Source organism: Rutidosis leptorrhynchoides, chromosome 6, assembly GCF_046630445.1.
Source record: "Rutidosis leptorrhynchoides isolate AG116_Rl617_1_P2 chromosome 6, CSIRO_AGI_Rlap_v1, whole genome shotgun sequence".
NCBI classification, from domain to species: domain Eukaryota; kingdom Viridiplantae; phylum Streptophyta; class Magnoliopsida; order Asterales; family Asteraceae; genus Rutidosis; species Rutidosis leptorrhynchoides.
The window spans coordinates 429,009,055-429,034,212 of NC_092338.1; the positions used below are offsets into that span (position 1 = coordinate 429,009,055).

The 25,158-nt window shown below is 37.4% G+C and overlaps 1 protein-coding gene across 1 annotated transcript in view; it reads right to left on the reverse strand.

Moving 5' to 3' along the window:
* Positions 1–5,255: 5,255 nt before the first annotated feature.
* LOC139855227 (uncharacterized) overlaps positions 5,256–25,158 on the reverse strand; it is a 143,495-nt gene continuing 123,592 nt past the window's right edge. Inside the window, exons 4-6 of the mRNA XM_071844465.1 lie at positions 6,475–6,668; positions 5,617–6,385; positions 5,256–5,329 (exon numbers count right to left, since the gene is read on the reverse strand). Coding sequence (XP_071700566.1) covers positions 5,256–5,329; positions 5,617–6,385; positions 6,475–6,668 — 1,037 coding nt within the window. The remainder of the gene's footprint in view (positions 5,330–5,616; positions 6,386–6,474; positions 6,669–25,158) is intronic.

Consider the following 25,158-nt stretch of genomic DNA (forward strand, 5'->3'; position numbering starts at 1 on the left):
TATTTTCGGGGATTACGCGGTGTCTTGTGCTGGTATGGTGGGTATTAAGCATCGACATAATGTTGTTCGGGATTCCCTTGTTGATGTTTGTTATCGATCTGGGATTTCAGCGAGAAAGGAGGTTGACATTGGGTTGTCTGGAGGGAACGACAGGGCCCTCAGACCTGCAGATGTGTTACTTTATTCCTGAGATTGTGGTCGCGATGTTTGTGTTGACTTGACAGGGTCTTCTCCTTTGACACAGTCTGGGCTTTCTGACTTTGTCCCTGGACGTGCTGTGGTTGATGCGGCTCGTCGGAAGCGGGTCAAGTACGAATCTAGCTGTCAGACGATTGGTTATGGTTTCATTCATTTCTCATTTTCTTCCCTTGGGGAATTAGAAAAGGATGCTGTTTCTTTGCTAAAGCGGGTTCAGAAGAGTTCGATGGCGCAAGATATTGGTGCCGGTGCTGCTGCTCATATTTTTACTAGGATAGGTTTTGCTATTGCTAGAGGTGTGGGGGCCCAGATTGTCTCTAGGCTCCCCACTAATTTTTTGTAAGTTTTAATACTTTTAAGTTTATTATTATTATTATAATAATAATAATTATTATTATTATTATTATTAATGATGATTATAAATAAAGACTAACTTATACCTAAAGTTTAATAAATTCAGTAACCTAATGTAATTAATATAAGTAAAATCAAACGTTACACAAGAATTATATTCATGTAAGCAAATTTCCTAAACAAATAAAGTATTAAAAAGAAAAAGCCAAACCAAAAAGTTGGGGAGTAATATTAAATTAGGTTATCCGAGTAGTGGAAGATGCACAATCGTCAAAAAGCCAAACCAAAAAGTTGGGCATATTACCTTTCTTTTTTCTTTTTTAATCCAGGTAGGCCTAAATCTTTTTCAGATTTTGTCATGTAGTGAATTTTTTATACTCCATGTTTTAATTTTAAGTGGAAGTGGAAAGCATTTTAGTGGAGTAGTGGTTGTAGAATAACAATATATTTAATTTTCTTTGTTTAGAAGAAAAACAAAGTTTAAAACGAAGAAAAAATAATATATTTTCGGTTTTTCGATTTTACAAATTTTGTTTTTCTATATATTCTAAACTTGCCATGTATCTGTTTTTTCAAACTTCTAATTTTATCTTTATTTATATTTATTAAGAATTTTACATATGTCCTTATTTTTAAATTATAACTATTTTTCGAACCCTCGCTTCGAGTCGGGGATTCCATTTTCAATGTATTTTATTGCGTTTAGTATAAAATTATTTCGTGGCTAACGATGATGTCGTTGAAGCGTAACTCGAGTCGAACTAAAAGGTATAACCCGTGAAAAATTTAAATGTTATTTTAAATTAACAATATATATACATCTTCGCGTTTCGCTATCATTAACGTTGAATTCGACTATTCGAGACTCAAATGTAACTATTTACATCTTGCCTCAAACTGTAATAACTCCTCATCATCCACAAAGTAACTGCTGCCACTACTAGAACAAGTAGACATCTACAATACACAAAACATAAAAAAATAAAGATAAGCAAAATAGTACCAATGTTACATATAAATATAAAGTAACAACAATTCAGTAACAATTTTAATTAATTAATTATACATTTATATAAATTAGCAAAATAGTACTAAATTTGTTTCTGGTTTCGTATGTGGAAGGATTTGTGGTTGGGAAATTGTTCAAAATACACATTTTATTTTTCAAGGCTTCAAACAAAATACATTTTTTTTTTAAAAATTGTCTTTTTACACCATTCGTTAGACGGGATTTCTGTCTACCACCTTTATCTGTCGTCTACTATTATTTTTACAAAGTAGTAGACAACTTTTTCGTCGACTACTCAATAAAAGTGGTCTACTATATAGTAGACGAAGTTATAACGCAGTAGACGTAACACTGCCTTAAAACTCCGTCTACTACGTAGTAGACCAGGGTTACGTCTACTGCCTTATAACTTCGTCTACTACGTAGTAGACCACATTTAGTAAGTAGTCGACGAAAAAACTGTCGACTACCTTGTAAAAATAATAGTAGACGACAGTAGACGAAGTTATAAGGCAGTAGACGTAACCCTGCCTTATAACCTCGTCTACTACGTAGTAGACCAGAGTTACGTCTACTACCTTATAACTTCGTCTACTACGTAGTAGACAACATTTATTAAGTAGTCGACGAAAAAATTGTCGACTACCTTGTAAAAATAATAGTAGACGACAGATAAAGGTGGTAGACAGAAATCCCGTCTACCGAATGGTGTAAAAACGCAATTTTTTTTTAAAAGTGTATTTTGTTTGAAGCCTTAAAAAAAGTGTATTTTCATCAATTTTCATTTGTGTTTGACATCTTAAATAACCCTTTTAACCTTATTGCTTTAGGGCTTCAACTTGATGCCCGGAGTCTCAAATTGGGCTAGTAAAGTAGTTCCTTTTGGGGCCATTTTTGAAATGACCATTCTGGCCTTATGCTACGAGGATAAGCATGTGAATAAACTGAAAGAACAGATAAAATTTAAGTATGTATGTTCTTGTTCATGTCATTGATAACATATGTTTGATCGTAAACATAAACACACGTATACAAACGAATATATGAATTAGTTCTCAATCTACGGCTTAGAATTTAGAAATTATAAAAACTCTCCTAATTTGAATAAAATTATCGAATAAAGATATAAAGTAAAATTTTGAATTTGATAACAATATAAACTTGAAGTACAGAAAAGTTTTACGTCATCGAGTTACCCGTCTTTTGTATAATTATATGATAAAACTACGCTCGTCGTTCCTCAACTTGTTCTCAACCTTCATGGGTTGTCCATAATCTTTCTTTTTTTGCTGAGTTCGTCCCTAAACTTCAATTATGTAACCCATGTCGTCCTTCTGTCTACAAGCCGTTTAAAGATTCTGTTAACCTTGATTTTGTGCCTCTCACGTGAAGGTATTTCAGTCTTTTAATTATTGAGGGGCGACAAGTGTGAGTTTCACATCATTCAAATACCCCATTTGTGTGTGATTAATCGCCATTCTCACCTCCCCCAATTCTAGCCCTAATTTTTTTCTTTGGTTTACAACAATGGTAACAAAGTTCTATGAAATTCGTGAACCAGATGTTCACTACGATATTGATCAGCTATATGGTAAGTATTACACCATTAATCGTATTTTTATTATAGTAGTTGAATTTAATTTTGTAACCTAAATTTTGTTTATGTTTTGCAGAACATACAACTACTTTGTTTACTATAAATTTTCATCATGGTGGTAAGTTCACTGATGCTCCTGGAAGGAAATATATAGATGGAAAGGTAACCTACATTGATGCCCTCGATACAGACTTCTTTTCATATCATGAACTAGGTGATATTATTCAGGATATAGGTTATAATGGTCACGATGTCATAATATTTCACTTTTTAAAGACTGAATTTGCTCTGGATTATGGATTGGAACCTTTAGGAAGTGATGAGGATATTAGACACTTGAGTAAGTTTGTAAAGGAAGTTAAGGTAATTAGTGTCTACACTGAACATCGTATGAAACCCAAAGTAAACTCATTTAGGAGTCCAACTGGTAAAGTTCAATTTGTGTTAGAAGAGATTGCCGATGAAGAAACTTCACCTGTTATGAGTAAGAAATCAACAAAAAAACAACCGGTTCATTGAGTCCAAAGAAGTTGTTGTTGTTAAAGGATAGTGGTGTAGTCAGTCGTACTTTTATTGTTGATGGATACACTCAAGAAAGTCAAGTAATCAATGATAGTGACCCACTTCATAATTTCCAACAGAATGAGCTGCACAGTGATGCTAGTGAGAGTGATCCAAATGATAATGAGCGTGATAGTGATAGTGAAGAACAGAATGAGTGTGAAGATCAGAATGAGGGTGAAGATCAGAATGAGGATGACCTGAACTGACAGTGAGGATGATGACTATTTACATGATAATGATATTGAAGATGTTGAGGTTGATATGCAACACTTTAAGTTCAGTGTTGATAAAGATGTGGAGTTTATGGGTTCTGATCATGAAGAAAATGTTGAAACTGAAAACACTGAAGTTAATGAGTCAATTTATGAGTTAAACAATGATGACTTTGATTCTGGAGATGAGGATGACATTAGGAAGAAAAAACCTAAGGATCTGAAACAACAAGAGATGCAAGGTAAAGATCTTAGTAAGACTTTCTTCTTTCTTGGCCAAGAGTTTGGTATACTGATGAGGTAAAGCAATATGTTGACTTGCACGCAATTGAAACAAGAAGAAATTTAGTTTCTATAAAAAATGACAAAAAAAGAATTAGGGTTGGTTGTGAAGGTTCTATTCCAGTTTTTAAAAATGGTGTATGTGTGGGGGTTAAAAAGTGTGATTTTGGTCAAACTTCTAAGCATGTGAACACTTGAACCAGAAAGGATGGAATAAATGCTTTTGAACATATGAACAAAAATAAAGTTGACAAAAAGTTCTTCAAAAGATAAGAGTAAATGCAGTTGACTAAAAGAAAAAGAGAACGAGAGTGAGGGATCCATGATTTAATTTATGATTAAGTGCTTTTTTATTTGTGTCCATTATCATTTTTTAACTGCTTCATCTACTTTCTTAAACATCTAATATATTTAAAAAGCTCCGAGTACCAGCTACCAGCTTTCAACTCCAGCTACGAGCTAGTATTGCCAAACATACCCTAAGTGGCCTTTGTTTTCATCAGTATCTATCGATGTAGAGCATTTTAGCAAAACTAGCTGGAAGCTAGCTGGTAGCTGAAAAGATGGTAGGTAGAAGCTGGTAGCTAAAACCTTTTTGATATATTTATGTGTTTGGTAAATAGCTGAAGCCGTTAAAAATAATGATAAAATGACAAAAATGTACACGAGAAAAAAAAAACAATTAATGTTAAGCTTGTAAATGTTACAACGATATTCAAATCATGTGAATTTATATACTATATACTAGTAATAAATAATAAATTGACATGTATATATTTATGTACTATATACTAGTATACTAGTATACTAGTAATATGATAATAAAGATAAACAATAGAGAATTGAGACTCCCCAATTTTCAGTTTGAGATTCATATGATCAATCGTGTTTTTGTGTGCAAGTAATATAATGATGAGTTATCCAAAAAATAACGTTCAAGTAAATAAAAGGAATATGTAGTTGGGTGTTACATGGGATACCCAGTGTTATAAAACGTAGGCTTGTGAATATAGCGTTAAAAAATGAGCTTTTTGCCACTTCAAAAAGCTATAATCTCTTTAATCAAAGAGAGCTTTTTATTAAGTAGGAGCTTTTTCATAAAAGTTAAAAGCTCTAAAAAAAAAAAAAAAAAAAACTTCAACAAACATGCTCGTAAACAAAGAGAGCAGAGGATAGCCTTTTACTAGTAATCACATTTTACATTTGAAGGAGAGAGAAATAAAGTCTTCCTTTTCCACTTTATCGTTTCCCCTTTTACATTTCAACTGCATATTCTTTTACCAACTTACAACATTATCATATATAATCAATCCTTATAACGTCGTGTTAATTTGTTACGGAGTATAATGGATCAAAAACTAAATAAACATATATGATTTTTTTTTCAGTTAATGAAATACCTTTTTTTTGTTGTTGTTGTTTATTGGTGATTATAAAGGAGTCGATGTCTTGTTCCCCTAAATTAATCAAGCCTTTATTTGTCTCTACTACTTTTAGCTCTGGAGCAACCACAAACCCGTTGGTGAAAACTGATAGTTCCGGACATTCTTTGATTACCAAGGTACTCAATGATGGCAACACAAAATCCTTTTCCCTTAGGCAAAATCCTTTTAAATATCTAAGATGTTCAAGTTTTAAGGACTTCAGACTTGGCAACACTTTTCTCCGAGAGTCATCATCTTCAATAACAATTTCACGCATACATATACAACCAGTGACATGTAGCTCTTGGAGTTGCATGAGACTACCAACCATCGAAGTTGTAATTACATGTCGTAAAATTCTGCAATTGTGAATAGAAAGTCTTGTTAGGTTGGGTAACTCAAGTTGTCTCCACTGATTGCTCTTCCATAAATATTGCAAACTTCTCAGTTCTTCCAAGTGCACTTCTCTTAGCTTCGGAAGCTCCACAACAGTTGTTTGTGATTCGTTGTTAAATTCACTATGCGTCACTTCCAATTCTACTTCAAAAATCGTATATGCCCTTTTACACGTCTTTGCGTGAATCTTTTGGAGATTTTGCAGTTGTAGCAACTCGTTGGATGCTACGATCACTTTGCTGCTTGCGTTTTCCACATTTAACTCTTTAATATCCTGTAAAGAGGGAGGTTTCTCATCATTTGAAATTGTAGGGCCAGAGGTCGTACTCTCTAAATTCGGGGATGTGATCTGCACAAACATATATGTAATAAAAATGATTATTAATGAAAGATGGAACAATTTCATAGTTACATAATGCATGATAAATAAAACCGTACCCGAGGTAAAGCAGCAGCCGTCATATAGAAGTTATAATGTTCAGGAGTTAATTTACCAAAGATTGGATGTTTCACGTACTTGAGCCTCGGAGCTATTGACTTAGTACGTGTGAAAGCAGTAATTTTGGGGCATCCTTCAACGTAAAAATCATTCAAAAGTGGCCATTGGAATTCTATTATCCCCGAGAAGAAATCTTCAAGGTTTGACAGAGAGAGCAGTTCAATTACTTCCAGACATGGAAACACCACAACAACCTTACGAGATGCACTTTCCTTTCTTTCTTCTTCTTCTTTCCTCACAATCACTTTCAATGCCTTGCAACATTTTATTCTTATCTCTTTGAGTTTCTTAAGGCTTTCAAGTGTGGAAAATGTGAATATATATTCCAAACTGTCACAATTACTGATATGCATTATCTTTAGGTTTGATGGTTTATGAGCAGTAACGTTTCCAAGTCGTGGAATTGAACGAGTAGCACCAGTTCCTTGGTCAGAGATAGTACCATATTGACATCCATTGTCGTTCTCTACTATAGTTGCAAATATCTCCTTCATTGACTTGCAGTCTTCTATCACCATCTTTTCAACCATTACCCTTTGCCCTGCTGTATAAGATGGAATCACACTTGACAAACCATCACAAAACGATATATGAATCACTCGAGAGTATAGGCATAAGGACCAGTAAATGACACCCACTTGAGGAACCTGTAACCAAAAAATGCTAATTATATTAATAAAGCTTACTTATAGAGTTATAGGTAACATGGAAGGACAAGAGCAAAACAGCGTGGCACTAGTATGTCTTTTTGTCCCCTTACGTGACACTAAGGGACAAAAACTTACACGTATAAATAGGCGTAACTCTAGCTGAAAACCGACGACATATATCACAATATTCACTCTCAAGAAAGAAAACTATCCTCTCAACATATAATTCATACTCGTCCTTAAGAGACTTGTTAATTACCGATCTTAAACGCGCAACCGGAACACACACTTCACACTCTTTACGGTTTCAGGTAACGTTCTTTGAACATAAATCCTAACACCGTCCCTGAGCCATCAATGCCGGCTAACCCTAATGATGGTGGGTCATGTTTAACCACCCTTTCTGAGATCATCATCTTGTACTAGGGTTACTCACGGTGCTCCGGACCGAAGAGTTAAACTCAAAGAACCCTTAAATCCCCTCCATTTGTTGATCTTGCATAGACCGAATCCCTTGAAATTTTTATGCTTAATCAAATGGCGCCATCTGTGGGGACTCTTAGTTAAGAGGTTTTGTTAAAACATTTTTCCTTAAAAGTTCATTACATCATATTCTTTTTTGTGTGTGTGTTTCAGTCCCGGGTGATTAGAGTAGAGCAAAAGAAATGACGAGCCAGCCGGAAGTTTCGAAAGCCATTTTGGTACGACCTAAGGCGCCACGAGTGTCCTAAGCGGCGGACGCACGAACAATTAGCGGTGCGGGTGTATTGTCAACGGGAGCTCCTCTCCCTCTTTCCCCGGAGACTCCAGTACAAGGTTTCAAAACTCCGAAGACTACTCGACCAATACCGTGGTCGGCGACGCATCTGGATCGTCGGTGCGAAGTACCACCACTGTGTTCTCAAGTATTAACTCGCGCTCGCCAACCACATCGGCAGCGCATTAGAAGCTTTGCAAAAGATGGGCTTTCACACGCAGGAACTGAACATCCAGAGCACTCAACTTAGTTCAGGGTTGTACCAAATGACTCCACCAACAAAGTCGCGCCCAAACCTAACAGTCTATGTACCTCGACAAACACCTATCCCTATGGTGTCCGATTCCTAGCCAAACACCCAAACATGTGAAGAGCGTGCGCAAAATCAAGCGAACTTGATTTAATCAGTGATGAAGGTTGCGCCGGACAATATGATTAAAGACTTCGAACAAACAGAGAAAGCAGAGCAGATGGTCAAGAACCTATATGCAGGAATGAAGGGGAGCAATGTTAAGTCATCATTTGAAACCGCGCCTACTTTTGAAAAGTTCGCGCCTCACATACTAAACTACATTGCCACACCATTGCCAGTACTCCCTCTCACGCTGGGATACTATGATGGGCTTTCAGATCCCGACGATTTCCTACACAAATACGAAGGCATATCCCATAATCAACGATGGGTTGATGAGACCAAGTGTGCGGAATTCCCTCCCTTCCTGGAAGGAATCGCGTCATGGTTCAACAACTTGCATGTGCCCCTCATCATTTGCTACACCGATATGAGGGAGCGCTTTCTACTTAAATTTCACAACATGAGGGCATCTAGAAGGACACATGTCGAATGTCATGATATCAAACAAGGATGTGAAGAGTCTATGGGACAGTTTATTGACAGGTATAGTCGGGAGGTGGTGTGTATCCCTAACTTGGCCAAATCACAGAAAGTATTAGGATTCATCCACGGAATTTCTAGAGAGCGACACTTGCAATTATGGCAGAAGTTGCGGAAGAGGCCACCAGAGACATTGGCAAAAAATATTAGGGAAGCACACGAACACCTGCACGCAGCCGAAGATACTGTACGCTACTCGAGATACGGGAGTGGCTATGGGAGACGTGACGACCACAATTCACCCGGAGGAGGACGCTATCCCCACAACTCCCAAAAAGGGTATCAAGATTCCGGTCCCTATCATCATAGCAACGATAACCACCGTGGGCATACTCAAGAACATCACGGCAGTAACAATCAGCGGAACAGGAACATGAAAAATAATCAAATGCTCATCAGAAGTCTAGCGAAAAGTCTAAAGGAAATCCTCACAACAGAACCAATATCTCAGACCTTTGGACGATCGGCGCGCATGTTCGAGTACGCGAGGCGAGAAAAATCCAAGTTCTGTGATTTCCATGATGACTACGGTCATGAGACGAACAGATGCAAGGCGCTGACGGACAAGGTGGTCGCATACTTAAAACGGGGAGAGCTTCAACATTTAAAAGATCACAAGGAAAGATCGCGTAAAGAAGAACGTGATGAAAGAAAGGCGAAGGTGCAAGATAAAGTGGTTCACGTTTTCACGGGAGAGCACACAGAGGCGGAGCAAAAGACCCTGCATTCATGGAAAAACCTGCGGGTCGTTTTCCCCTCTATCGGGGATTAGGGGGCTAAGTGTGACCCTGTAATAGTTGTTGGATATCTGCCTGAGTGTGGACGTACAATTAAACGACTATGTGTAGATACTGGCAGTAGCGCCAATATCATGTTTGAACATTGTTAGGATGAACTCTCATACAGGCTAAGGTAGAGCTTAAAACCTTCAAATGAAAGGTTTCGAGGACTCTCAGGCAACCCTACGTAGGCCATAGGGACCTTAGAGGTCAAACTTCAGCTCGAGGATGATGAAGACAAGAGGAAAGCGCGGACAGAAAAGGTAAAGTTTAGTGTCGTGTGCGCGTCGTCTGACTACGACGCGCTGCTGGGATGCCCGTCCTTACAGAAGTTTGGTGCAATACATTCTACCGCACATGGTTTGATCAAGTTTCCTACGCGAGCTGGAATTGCGATGATGGCGTCAAAGCCACCTAAAAAAGGTCCAGCTCAACATCAGGTATGTCTATTAAATATCAAATATGTAGTGACATGATAATTTGAAAGATTATTAGACCTAATAAGACGCCTCAACGCGCATACAGTTAAGCGCGCTTACCGCATTTAAATGAGCACAAACTTGTATAATCCGAAACATAGGACGCATATTATATTGCACCTGATAACGCCAAAATTATACATGTTTATTGTCGTTATTTCGATCCAATGTTGTTCCATTTGTATGTAATTGTTATACGTATGTATTGTAATTCATGTACATTTGTAAAAAGTCCATTGTGAATGAATAAATGAAGACCAACAGCGAAAACAGAGTTAAAACGAAGATCGAATGCGTAAAACAGCCCGAAACCACTGAAATAGGTCCAAATGCGGCGCATCTCTCTTAGATGCGGCGCATCTTTACACCAAATAACTCCCGACAGTTTCAGATGCGGAGCATGAAGACTTCTGGGCCAAAATAGCAACAGATGCGGCGCATCTGAGATGGATGCGGCGCATCCAAGCCAGATGCGGCGCATCTGTCCCAGATGCGGCGCATCTGACCCTCTGCCGAAAGTCCTGAGTGCAGAATCGAGCTGGAATCTACTGAACGTAAAGAGATGCGGCGCATCTGGTCACTTTCTGGCCAAAATACCTAACTTTTTAGGCTATTTAATGAGGCAAATGGTTACTTACTTGAGAGAACCTTCACTACTACGTTCTCCCCCAGTTTTAAGACGATTTTCAAGGTCCAAAGGAAGGCTGCAAGTTAATCTCTACTCTTTCAACATCAATATTAAGCTAGGATCGTTTATCGCAATTGGTACTATTGTTCTATATCTTTTTAACATGAATTCAACTTGTATTTACTGTTTCATTAGTTCTACTATGATTATGTTAGGCTAAAAGCCTTGTGTGTTTGCTTCAATGTAAGATTTATGGCTTGGGATTGTTCTATACTTTGATGTTATGCTAGTTATACATATGTTTGATTGATTTAATTATCTAGTTCAACCGTAAGAACCATTGTTATGCATGTTTAGATCATTACTTCAATTATATAGATTGCAACCTATTAATGTGAGTTAACTAGGAAAACAATCTATACTTCAATACATCTAGTAATCTAGACGATTAGATACATACACTTAAGTGATTTTGTTATGTGTTTAATTCGGTAATTGAATAAGTTCCAAAGCAACATAGTTATGAAATTACCTCAAGTGATTGTTGTAATTAAGGTTTCACGTGAGTTTAACTGGGTTGAATCTAGTTAGTTAATCAATCTAAATCACCATGTTCTTTCAAGAAATCCATTGTTGTAACTATCTTTATATTCTAGTTCAATTATACGAGTTATGACTTGATTTATGTGAATTTATCAAAGGCTATAATTTGTACTTCAACACCTAGTGATCTAGACACCTATATGTGAATATAGGATGGTAATTGGATGATATTTAGGTTTTACAATCATGTAGTTTACTTAGAGTGATCTTAGTAAACTAGGTTTTATGTGAATTTAACCAAGAAAGAATCCTGTTGATTAAACATAGTTCTTAAGTTTATAGATATTGTGAAATTGATATAAACTACTCTATTGTAACTATCGCATAACGGTTTTAATTATAAAAGAACAATCCCTGTCATCTATCAAGCATAGAAGTAAACACCGCATTCTCATTATTGTCATTCATTATATTTATTTACTGTTTCGTTAAACAAAAACACAACTTCAAATATAAACCCCCTTTTTAGAATAATTAATCGTGGTAAAATCATTTAAACAAACTTCTCCCTGTGGATCGAACTGGTCAATTTACTTGCTAGTTACTACATGATCGGGTTTTAGTTGCCTGTATTATGTGTTAATTATTAAGCATATTGTCTACATTTTAAAGGTTACGTCTTGACACATCAACTTTTTGGCGCCGCTGCCGGGGAGCGGTTTTGTTAAAAGATTTTAATAAACTTTGAATTATTCAATCCTTTTGTAGGAATTCAATTCCTAGAAAAGTTACTTTTTATTGTAAGCTTGTATTTTTGCAATTGGTTTGTTTGTGGTGTTGTGATTGCAGGATAGGCATTAGTGCATGAATCTACGTTCTTCCAACTCTAATTTAATTCCTTCATATCCTGAACCTGAAAGAGAACTTCACGAATGCTTAAGAGCTCAAGAAGTAGAATCTCTTGCTCAAGGTTTAGAATCACTTTCGTTAGATTCTAACTCTGAACCAATTGTTCAACCAATCATTGAGCCAGTCATTAAAGAAGAGGAAGAGATGACTGCTACAAATCAAACGATGGATGCTTTGATGAAGGCAACAAGGACAGGACAAGGCCACGCAATTGTTCAACCTACGATGACTGATGGTTTTGAAATAAAGGGACAATTTCTCCACATGGTGACTAATACATGTCAATTCGGTGGAGCCCCAAATGAGGATGCTAACGAGCATCTTCGTAAGTTTGTAAGCATTTGCAAGCTTTTCAAAATCAAAGATGTCTCCGATGAAGTTGCATGTCTAAAAATATTTCCATGGTCCCTAAAGGATGATGCAAGAGATTGGCTAGACTCATTACCGGAAGGTTATATTGAAAACTGGAATGATATGATGGACAAATTTTTGTCAGAATTCTTCCCCGCTTCGAAAGCAGCAAAATTGCAAAGTGACATAAATCACTTCAAGCAAAAGTCTAACGAGACTCTTTATGAAGCTTGGACCCGATTTAATAAAATGCTTAGGGTATGTCCTCAACACGGGTTGAATACATTCCAAAAAGTCCAAATTTTCTATAAAGGAGTCAATGTGGCTACCCGGAAGGATATAGATGTTGCAGCAGGAGGATCAATCATGAAAAAAATGCCCGAAGACGCTCACACGATAATTGCCGATATAGCAGCCCATTCTCATAATTGGCATCAGGAGATGGAATTCTCTAGATCGTCAACAGTTGCTAATGTCGAAAGCAACGATGAAGTCGCTGCATTAAAAGTTCAATTGGCAAATCAAGCAAGGCAAATCGAGAAGGTAACTAAAGAAATGCACGCTATCAGGGTAGGGTGCGAGTTGTGCCAAGGTCCCCATCTCACACGAGATTGCGACCAAACGACGATGGAAGAGCAAGCAAATTTCCTAGGTTACATGCGAAAAGGTGAGATGAATTTTGACGACTTTCCGGCGGTTGAAGCAAATAACTGGAAATATCCTCATGTCAACAGTTATCAAATAGGAGGACCTTCAAGTTCAAACAACAACTACCACGGAGGGAATGCAGGTTACCAAAATAACCGAAATTTCCAGAATCAAAATCAAAGAAATACACCACCGGGTTACAATCATCTAAACAATCGTAATCAACCGCCACGAAATTACCAAAATAATTTCCAACACAATCAACCACAAGCACAACCACAAGCACTTATACAACCACAACCTAAGAAGAAATCCGGTTTAGAAGATCTGTTGAGAGATTTTATGGTTAAACACGAACAAAATGCAGAAATTCAAACTCAGCAAATTCGCAATCAACAAGCTACGATTCAAAACTTAGAAAGGGATGTTGGAAGGATCTCACAGTTACTAGCAGAGAGACCACCTGGTGCTCTCCCCTCAAATACTCAAGTGAATCCTAGTAACAATCAAACAAGGAATGAGCATGTAAATGCTATAACCACTAGAAGCGGTTTAACTACTAACCCAGAGACCCTTAAGTCCCCGGAAGTTCCCTTGTCTCCTTCTGTTTTGCAGGAGCCTGCTGATATAGATGAGCATATTGAAAAAGAGCAAGAGAAAGGTGATCCACCGGAGGTCATATCGAAGAAAAGTGAAGAACCACCAGTGAAGGTGTACAAGGCACCTATTCCATACCCAAAAGCGTTGAAGAAAGACAGACTCGCGAGCTAATATCAGAAATTTGCGGATATGATCAAGCAAATCAGCATTAACATGCCACTCGCAGAGGTTCTTAAGGGTATGCCCCATTACGGGAAGTTTTTGAAAGATCTCATATCCTCGAAAGGAAAATACCAAGAAGTATCTGCCACATTCCTCCATGAGGAGTGTTCGGCCATCTTGAAAAAGCAAAATGTACCTCCAAAATTGGGAGATCCGGGTAGTTTTATCATACCATGTATGATGGGTGATTCGGTAGTGTATGATGCACTAGCCGACCTAGGTGCAAGTGTTAACCTAATGCCTTACTCGTTATACTTGAAACTTGACTTAGGAGATTTGAAACCAACCCGGATGGGTATTCGATTAGCAAACCAATCATTTGATACTCCCATAGGTATAGCCGAGGATATTCTTGTAAAAGTTGGCTCACTTGTCTTTCCAGTCGACTTTGTTATTCTAGAAATGCAAGAGGACACAAAAGTTCCTATCATTTTAGGACGTCCTTTCCTTAACACTGCAGATGCTATCATTAATGTCCAAAAAGAAAAATTAAGTCTAGGTGTGGGAGACGAGAGAATAGTTTGTAATATTGACAAAGCTATGAAAAGACCCACTTCCACCGATGACTCTTGTTTTTAAATTGATGTTATAAACTTTTGTGTTGAGAATGAATTACAGGAGCTACTTGAAATTGATACCTCGGGGTTTGCCCCGGTGAGTGAAAATCAATATTTCAATATTGATGATGATTTTGATGAGTTGATGAAAGCGGTCACGGATGATGAGACCATGAAAGAAGAGTTTCCTAAGGAAGAAGAATCATTTGAAGATATCGGAAATAAAGATAGATTCCGAATAAAGAATTCCTTGGAAGAACCACCCGTACTAGAGCTTAAGGAGCTACCCAAACACTTGGAGTATGCTTACCTCGAAGGTACATCTCAATTGCCAGTAATTATTGCTTCACATCTTTCCGGTAACGAGAAGAAAAGGTTAATCTCTGTTTTGAAAACCCACAAAAAGGCTATAGCCTGGAAAACGACCGACATTCCAGGGATAAACCCGTCTTATTGTACACATAAAATTCTCCTTGAAAATGACTTCAAACCAGTAGTACAAAGACAACGCAGGCTAAATCCCAACATGAAAGAGGTTGTTAAAAAGGAGGTAGTCAAGCTTCTTGACGCCGGGTTAATCTACCCCATCTCCGATGGTCCTTGGGTTAGTCCAGTACAAGTAGTACCCAAAAAGGGGGGTACAACCGTTATTGTAAATGAAAAAGACGAACTCGTTCTAACTAGAACGGTTACCGGCTGGAGAGTCTGTATTGATTACAGGCGTCTCAATGAGGCCACTAGAAAAGATCATTTCCCGTTACCTTTTATTGATCAAATGATTGAACGATTAGCGGGGAAAGAATACTATTGCTTTCTAGATGGTTTCTCCGGTTACTTCCAAATTCCAATTGATCCCAACGACCAAGAAAAGACCACATTCACTTGTCCTTTTGGGACCTTTGCCTATCGCCGCATGCCATTTGGTTTATGCAATGCACCCGGAACCTTTCAAAGGTGCATGATGGCAATTTTTGATGATATGGTAGAGGATTGTATGGAAGTCTTCATGGATGACTTTTCCATGTTTGGAGACTCCTTTGAATCGTGTCTTTTTAACCTTGAACGTATGCTTATCCGATGTGAGAAAGCAAATTTGGTCCTGAATTGGGAAAAATGCCACTTCATGGTGAAGGAGGGCATTGTACTTGGTCACAAAATATCTCGTGCGGGAATAGAGGTAGATAAAGCTAAAATTGAAGTTATCTCTAAGCTACCTATACCAACGAATGTCAAGGCAATTAGAAGCTTTCTTGGTCACGCGGGATTCTATAGGCGATTTATCAAAGATTTTTCTAAAATCGCCCGCCCATTGACCAAGCTTCTTGAAAAGGATGCTCCATTTGACTTTGATTCTAATTGCGAAAATGCATTCTCGATTCTAAAGTCAAAACTCACACAAGCTCCCATTATCGTATCTCCGGATTGGAGTATGCCATTTGAGCTAATGTGTGACGCAAGTGACTATGCCTTAGGTGCTGTCTTAGGACAACGACCCGATAATCATTTTCTTCCAATTTATTATGCAAGCAAAACGCTAACGGGGGCTCAAATTAATTACACCACCACGGAAAAAGAGCTCCTAGCGGTTGTTTATGCGTTTGATAAATTTCGGTCATATTTGGTGTTGTCCAAAACCATTGTTTACACGGATCATTCGGCTCTTAGGTACTTATTCTCGAAACTAGATGCAAAACATCGTCTCATACGTTGGGTTCTTCTACTTCAAGAGTTTGACATTGAGATACGTGATAAGAAAGGAGCCGAGAATCTAGCCGCCGATCATTTATCCCGACTTGAAAACCCCGAATTAGATAAACTCGATGATACAATCATCAAGGACACATTTCCGGACGAATCTCTAATGAGGGTTGACAAGGAATCTGAAATCCCATGGTTTGCCCATTTTGCAAACTATCTTGCTTCAAGCATTCTTCAAAAAGGACTTTCTTATCAACAAAAGAAGAAATTCTTTGCGGATTTGAAGTCCTATTTCTGGGAACATCCCGACCTATTCCGTGTGGGTGCAGATCAAATGATTCGCCGTTGTGTGTACGGAAAAGAGGCTCAACAAATTCTCGAGCATTGCCATCAAGGGCCCACCGGCGGTCATTTCGGACCAAACCACACCGCAAGAAAAATCCTTGACTCGGGCTTTTATTGGCCCACGATCTTTAAAGATGCCCATAATTTTGTTCGGACTTGCAATGCATGCCAACGAACGGGTAACATCACGAAAAAGGATGAGATGCCTCAAACCGGCATCCAAGTTTGTGAAATCTTTGATATTTGGGGAATCGATTTCATGGGACCATTTCCAAGTTCCCATAAGTGCAAATACATCCTAGTAGCCGTTGACTATGTATCTAAGTGGGCTGAAGCAAAAGCCTTACCTACGAATGATGCTAGGGTGGTGGTGAACTTCTTGAAAAATCTTTTCTCGCGCTTTGGAATCCCAAAAGCGCTCATATCCGATCGAGGAACTCATTTTGCCAACAACCTTCTTGAAAAGGTGTTGAAGAAGTATGGCGTAACTCATCGTTTCTCTACTCCGTACCACCCGCAAACGAGTGGTCAAGTGGAGAACACAAATCGTGCCTTGAAACGCATACTTGAGAAGACGGTTGATAACAACCCTAAGATTTGGCAACGCAAGTTGGATGATGCGTTGTGGGCCTTTAGGACTGCTTTTAAAACACCAATCGGTACCACACCATTTAGACTTGTATACGGTAAAGCATGCCATCTTCCGGTTGAAGTGGAACATAGAGCATACTGGGCATTAAAACTTTGTAATTTAGACATGGAAAAGGCTGGTGAAAACCGATTCATGCAATTGCATGAATTGGAAGAGTTGAGGTTAGAAGCGTACGAGAATTCGAGCTCGTATAAGGAGAAAACGAAAAGGTGGCATGATGCCCGATTGAAAGAAGTGAAAGAATTTAAAACCGGTGATAAGGTTTTGGTTTTTAACTCACGGTTTAAATTTTCTGCCGGAAAGTTGAAGTCCCGATGGACGGGACCTTATTTGGTGAAACAAGCATTCCCATCAGGATATGTTGAGTTGTTTGGAAACGGAAATACCTTCAAGGTGAATGGTCATCGCTTGAAACTCTATTTCGATGGAGTGGACACCACGGTTCGAGATAACATCACCCTATTCCCCAACGCTAATTAGCTTGGGACGGAGTCGCGTGAACGACTCGTTAAACTTCACAACATGTATATAGTCCCACTCGTGTACGTATTTTAATATATTTGAGTGTTTTGAGTGATTTCTAAGTTATTATACGAACCAAGTTGTTTAGGGACCTTCCGAAATGTTTAAAACGCGAAAAAAACGTCAAAAGCTGGTGCAACAGGTGCAGATGCGCCGCATCTGCAGAAAAGAAAAATCCCGTGAACTTTGAATGCGCCGAGAAAGGGTCATGCGCCGCGTTTGGACCATCTGATGCGCCGCATCTGCTTCAGATGCGCCGCATCTGAGCCAGATGCGCCGCATCTGCTACAGATGCGCCGCATCTGTGTCTGTATGTTGGATTCTGCCCATTTTTTTTGCACAAATACGGGAGTTTATCATTTTTTCTCATTTTTTCACCTACTACTCCGAATTCCATCTCATTCTCTCTCAAAATTTCAATCTCTACTCACTAATTGAACCGATTAATCCCATCTTTGAGCATCAAATCCGAATATCAACATGAGAAAGGTAAGATTAATCCTAAACACTTCATGATTCTTGTGTTCTTCACTCTAAAAATCAGATTTAGCTTGTTCTTAGTGTGAGGATGTTTGAATGTTCATGTTTTGGTCATTATATGCTTAAATTGTTGCTACTAATCCTTATTCATGCTCTAATTTCATGATTATTTGATTAAATCTTTACTTTGGAAATTAGGGTTCTTCATGAATTTAGGGGTTTCGGACTTTTGGCCATTAAATTATTCAATTGAGATATTTTGAAGTTTGATTACTAGTATACATTAACAAAATCGCATGAACCTTTGTTAAATTACACGAACACACAAATTATTGAATTTTAGGGTTCTTGAATTAGGGATTTTGACTTTTGTTAACTAGTAAGTGTTCTAAGTTGAAGTTATGCAAATCATTACTTATGGTAAACACATGTGAACCTTAACTTGGTGTTATTTCGATTTGAAAGTAATTATTATATAAGTTAAGGATTATATGATTAAGCATTTTGATGAAGTTGTTGACTTGAGATGAATTTAATGTTCTAAATGTATGAAAACCATTGATTGCATATTGTTTAACATGTTTTTGATGAATGCCTATGGTTCCATATGTTATGACATTGCAAGTGTTTGGTGAAATGAAGCATGCTATGTATGATTATACTTGTAAAGTGATTTGAATCAATTGGCATACTAGTTCATGTTTGCTAAGAGTGAAAATAGTTCATACCATGTTAAGATATTGGTTAACATAAACATTGAGATTTAATTGGAACTTAACATATCCACATGGTTTTCGCTAGGTACAATATGAAAGATGTTTTGAAATTCTTTAATGCTAATCAACTTGGTTTGTTATTTTGTTTGTTTAGTTTTGTTGTGTTTTTGTAGACTAGAGCATCATCATCAAACCCAAAATCAAAGAAGCAAAAAGCCCCAGCAATTGTAGATGAGGATACAAGTGAAGAAGAACATGCTGCTGAAGAGGAAGAAATGGATATTGATAACCGGCAGTTAAATGTCCGTGGATTAACCACTCCGGATCCATGGATCAATGCAGTTTTGAGGCATCCGGAATACCATGAACGGATGAAGGCACTTCTTCACAAAGATGTATATCCGGGGAAATATATCGATTGGACACCATTAGAGGAAGCCGGCGAATATCAAAATTTTTGCAACCTTTTCCGAGTAACGTATCACGGACATCGAATATATGCTTGGGAAAACCTGTTCAGAATGCAAGAAAAAGTGTATCCACTTTTAGTCAAAGAATTCGTTGGTTCACTTAGGGTTGATTACACGTCACCAACATCAGGTACATTTATGAGATTTCGTCTTGGAGGGCAAGACAGGACATTAACGCTGCTGCAATTTGTGAAGGCGTTGGATATTTATGAAGGGTTGCCACATCAACTGATGCAAAATTACTTTAATCAGTGTATATACTATGTTTCTTCTTTTAATCATTCAGAAGCATGGGTGGACATGAGCAATACCGCATATAGTGCAAGCAAGCAGACTTGTAGCAAGCTACGTACCTACGAGCACCGATGCGTCCAATGATTCATTTCAAGTACCATAAACTGTCGAAAAGACAGTAGTGAAAAAGTCACCAACTTGGATATATGGTACATTCACGCGATAATGGATCACTCCCATGTTCATATCCCACGAATGATTCTCACTTTCCTCCTCGAAGAAAGGAAAAAGATTACACCAATCATGGGCGGCCATTTTGTAACCAGGATTGCCGAACATTTTCGAATCAACACAAGTGGGTTAGAGGAGAAACATATGATTGCCTTTGATAGAGTGAGTTATACAAGGGCGAACATTTTGATGAGAGGGTCGAACGGCCTTCTAACTAGGTATGAGGATCCCGTGAACAGGCAACCAGAACAACCCCAACAGCAACCAGATCCACAGCCGAATGTTGGAAGTAGTTCGGGTCCGGGAAATGATTGGGAGGCTTACATGGCGCGCCAGTTTTCAGATATGCGACTCCATAGTGATCAAAACACCCAAAAGGTAATTGATCACTACGATGCAGGTAACAGGGAGATGCAACATTACATTGATGTTGCGAATGATCGAACATGGTATACTCAAGCGGGGCAGCAAAATCAGCTTAATTGGATACATGAACAGACAGTGTCATACGCTGCAGATCCCGCTAACTATACCCCCTCTCCTTGGCCTGCATACGATCCTTGGGTTCGAATGGGTGATCCATATCCTGCGCCTTATCCTCCTCCTCCTAACCCGCCTACTGAAGACACTGCGGTCGTCCCTGCTCAAGGAACTTATCAGGGGTACAACCCCTCAATATTTCAGGACGACGACGCGGGAAATCAAATCGAAGGTGGAGCTGGCCCAAGTAACTCATTTTGGGGATTTTTCTGAGGATGACGTAATTTTTCCTGATGTGTGACAGGTTTGGTTGATGTTGGTTTATTTCAAAAACAATTTCTTTTCAAGTTTGGTGTGTAATAACTAGATAATATTTTGGATAATTGTGATTTGAATAATTTAGATAATTGTAAGTGGGGTTTTTAGTACATGGAGTACACCCCCATTTTTTTTGTGTGAATCGTATGGTACCTTTGTTTGAATTGCTACAGGTGAGCATTGTGCTATATGCTGCAGTTTTACAAAGACTGGCAGTAAGTTCAGCACATAATTGATTGGTGATTGTTTTGTGGTTGCAAGAAGCGGATGATGTTCTTATGCTGGCATTCAGTTCAGCGCCATCATCCCGTGAACTTCGGTTTTAAACCTTGAAAGTAATAAACTCTCTTACACTCTTTGACCCTCTTGAATTTAAATTTTTCTGATTTCTTGTAACGAGGACGATACATGAACTCAAGTGTGGGGAGGAAGTTATAAATTCTTTCGTGTTTTTGATTTTAGTTAAAAAGGCTTAAAATGGTGAAAATTTTTAAACTTTTATCTTCATAAATTCAAATTTTGTTTAAAATTTGTAGATTTTAAAACTAGGTGTATACACCGAAATTATTATCACAAAACAAATTAAGAAACAACCAAATGATTGAGTTTGTCATATAAAAGATATAATCATCATGCTATACCACATTCTGGATGAAATGAAAGTCATCAAGTAATTTGTTGTTCTAACAATCTAATCCAATGCTCATCCATGTAATGATTGTGATGGAAGTCAAGTCTTCCAATATGACACACTTGCTAACTTATGTTAGAAGTCGTAGTCCAGAACAGCTGTAGGTTGACGAAAAATCTTGAAAAGTCATCTCTATCATCGGCTGGAAATCCACCTCACCTCAGCATCAAACAGGGTTTTTGGTGGTCAGACTTATCCTAACCATGAGATGGATCTGTCTCGTACAATGGGGGGGCACAGTGCAAATTAGCTTTTAAGACTAATGAATCTAATCCCCAGATGGATGATCTCCGTAAAGATCAACCGCATCTATGTTGACCGCGGTTAACATACATATGCCATAACAAATTGAGGTGTGCAAACTCATGGTTCACCGATGATATTTGGACATGATATAGTTTCTTCTAAAACTTATGCTATTTTATGAACTATATTGTGTAAAACCATTTTTAGGACATCCGGTTTCAAGTTCCATGATACTTCAATCATGGGGGCGAGTAGCTTGCTAAGTGCCGACTGAGGCTTCGGTTTTCAGTTACCCTCAACCGGACTTTGAGGTTAAAACCGGAAAACTTGATTAGTGTAAAAACTAACATGAATAATTTTCAAAACATAAAAGGTTTTTAGCAAAAGGTCCTAATTTCCCTAAGGATCCAAATTTTCAAGAAATGTGGACTTTAAAACCCACCTTTCGACTTTGGCGTGATTTCATTTCGCGTGTGTACTCCAAAGGTGTGTGTACTCAAAACGCGTGAGTTTGATTCGTGTGTGAAATAAGTGTGAGTGTGATATATTTTGACCCGAGTGTGATTTCCATATAGCATGAGTTATTGTGTTACTAAATAACTTGTGTGTCTTGTGTATTATATCGAGAGAGTGTGAGTCCCATTTTTTTTTGTGTTCTCATTTAAATAAGTGTGTTTACTGTAGTAAATTTCGATTTCTTGTAAGTCTTGCTTGAGGACAAGCAAGGTTTAAGTGTGGGGATTTTGATAACGCCAAAATTATACATGTTTATTGTTGTTATTTCGATCCAATGTTGTTCCATTTGTATGTAATTGTTATATGTATGTATTGTAATTCATGTACATTTGTAAAAAGTCCATTGTGAATGAATAAATGAAGACCAACAGCGAAAACAGAGTTAAAACGAAGATCGAATGCGTAAAACAGCCCGAAACCACTGAAACAGGTCCAAATGCGGCGCATCTCTCTTAGATGCGGCGCATCTTTACACCAAATAACTCCCGACAGTTTCAGATGCGGAGCATGAAGACTTCTGGGCCAAAATAGCAACAGATGCGGCGCATCTGAGATGGATGCGGCGCATCCAAGCCAGATGCGGCGCATCTGTCCCAGATGCGGCGCATCTGACTGAAATGTCCCGTTCTTATTGATTAAAAACGTTCCATATTAATTGATTTCGTTGCGAGGTTTTGACCTCTATATGAGACGTTTTTCAAAGACTGCATTCATTTTAAAACAAACCATAACCTTTATTTCATCAATAAAGGTTTAAAAAGCTTTACGTAGATTATCAAATAATGATAATCTAAAATATCCTGTTTACACACGACCATTACATAATGGTTTACAATACAAATATGTTACAACAAAATAAGTTTCTTGAATGCAGTTTTTACACAATATCATACAAGCATGGACTCCAAATCTCGTCCTTATTTAAGTATGCGACAGCGGAAGCTCTTAATAATCACCTGAGAATAAACATGCTTAAAACGTCAACAAAAATGTTGGTGAGTTATAGGTTTAACCTATATATATAAAATCATAATAATAGACCACAAGATTTCATATTTCAATATACATCCCATACATAGAGATAAAAATCATTCATATGGTGAACACCTGGTAACCGACATTAACAAGATGCATATATAAGAATATCCCCATCATTCCGGGACACCCTTCGGATATGATATAAATTTCGAAGTACTAAAGCATCCGGTACTTTGGATGGGGCTTGTTGGGCCCGATAGATCTATCTTTAGGATTCGCGTCAATTAGGGTGTCTGTTCCCTAATTCTTAGATTACCAGACTTAATAACAAGGGGCATATTCGATTTTGATAATTCAACCATAGAATGTAGTTTCACGTACTTGTGTCTATTTTGTAAATCATTTATAAAACCTGCATGTATTCTCATCCCAAAAATATTAGATTTTAAAAGTGGGACTATAACTCACTTTCACAGATTTTTACTTCGTCGGGAAGTAAGACTTGGCCACTGGTTGATTCACGAACCTATAACAATATATACATATATATCAAAGTATGTTCAAAATATATTTACAACACTTTTAATATATTTTGATGTTTTAAGTTTATTAAGTCAGCTGTCCTCGTTAGTAACCTACAACTAGTTGTCCACAGTTAGATGTACAGAAATAAATCGATAAATATTATCTTGAATCAATCCACGACCCAGTGTATACGTATCTCAGTATTGATCACAACTCAAACTATATATATTTTGGAATCAACCTCAACCCTGTATAGCTAACTCCAACATTCACATATAGAGTGTCTATGGTTGTTCCGAAATATATATAGATGTGGACATGATAGGTCGAAACATTGTATACGTGTCTATGGTATCTCAAGATTACATAATATACAATACAAGTTGATTAAGTTATGGTTGGAATATTTTTGTTACCAATTTTCACGTAGCTAAAATGAGAAAAATTATCCAATCTTGTTTTACCCATAACTTCTTCATTTTAAATCCATTTTGAGTGAATCAAATTGCTATGGTTTCATATTGAACTCTATTTTATGAATCTAAACAGAAAAGTATAGGTTTATAGTCGGAAAAATAAATTACAAGTCGTTTTTGTAAAGGTAGTCATTTCAGTCGAAAGAACGACGTCTAGATGACCATTTTAGAAAACATACTTCCACTTTGAGTTTAACCATAATTTTTGGATATAGTTTCATGTTCATAATAAAAATCATTTTCTCAGAATAACAACTTTTAAATCAAAGTTTATCATAGTTTTTAATTAACTAACCCAAAACAGCCCGCGGTGTTACTACGACGGCGTAAATCCGGTTTTACGGTGTTTTTCGTGTTTCCAGGTTTTAAATCATTAAGTTAGCATATCATATAGATATAGAACATGTGTTTAGTTGATTTTAAAAGTCAAGTTAGAAGGATTAACTTTTGTTTGCGAACAAGTTTAGAATTAACTAAACTATGTTCTAGTGATTACAAGTTTAAACCTTCGAATAAGATAGCTTTATATGTATGAATCGAATGATGTTATGAACATCAATACTACCTTAAGTTCCTTGGATAAACATACTGGAAAAGAGAAAAATGGATCTAGCTTCAATGGATCCTTGGATGACTCGAAGTTCTTGAAGCAAAATCATGACACGAAAACAAGTTCAAGTAAGATCATCACTTGAAATAAGATTGTTATAGTTATAGAAATTGAACCAAAGTTTGAATATGATTATTACCTTGTATTAGAATGATAACCTACTGTAAGAAATAAAGATTTCTTGAGGTTGGATGATCACCTTACAAGATTGGAAGTGAGCTAGCAAACTTGAAAGTATTCTTGATTTTATGTAACTAGAACTTGTAGAATATATGAAGAACACTTAGAACTTGAAGATAGAACTTGAGAGAGATCAATTAGATGAAGAAAATTGAAGAATGAAAGTGTTTGTAGGTGTTTTTGGTCGTTGGTGTATGGATTAGATATAAAGGATATGTAATTTTGTTTTCATGTAAA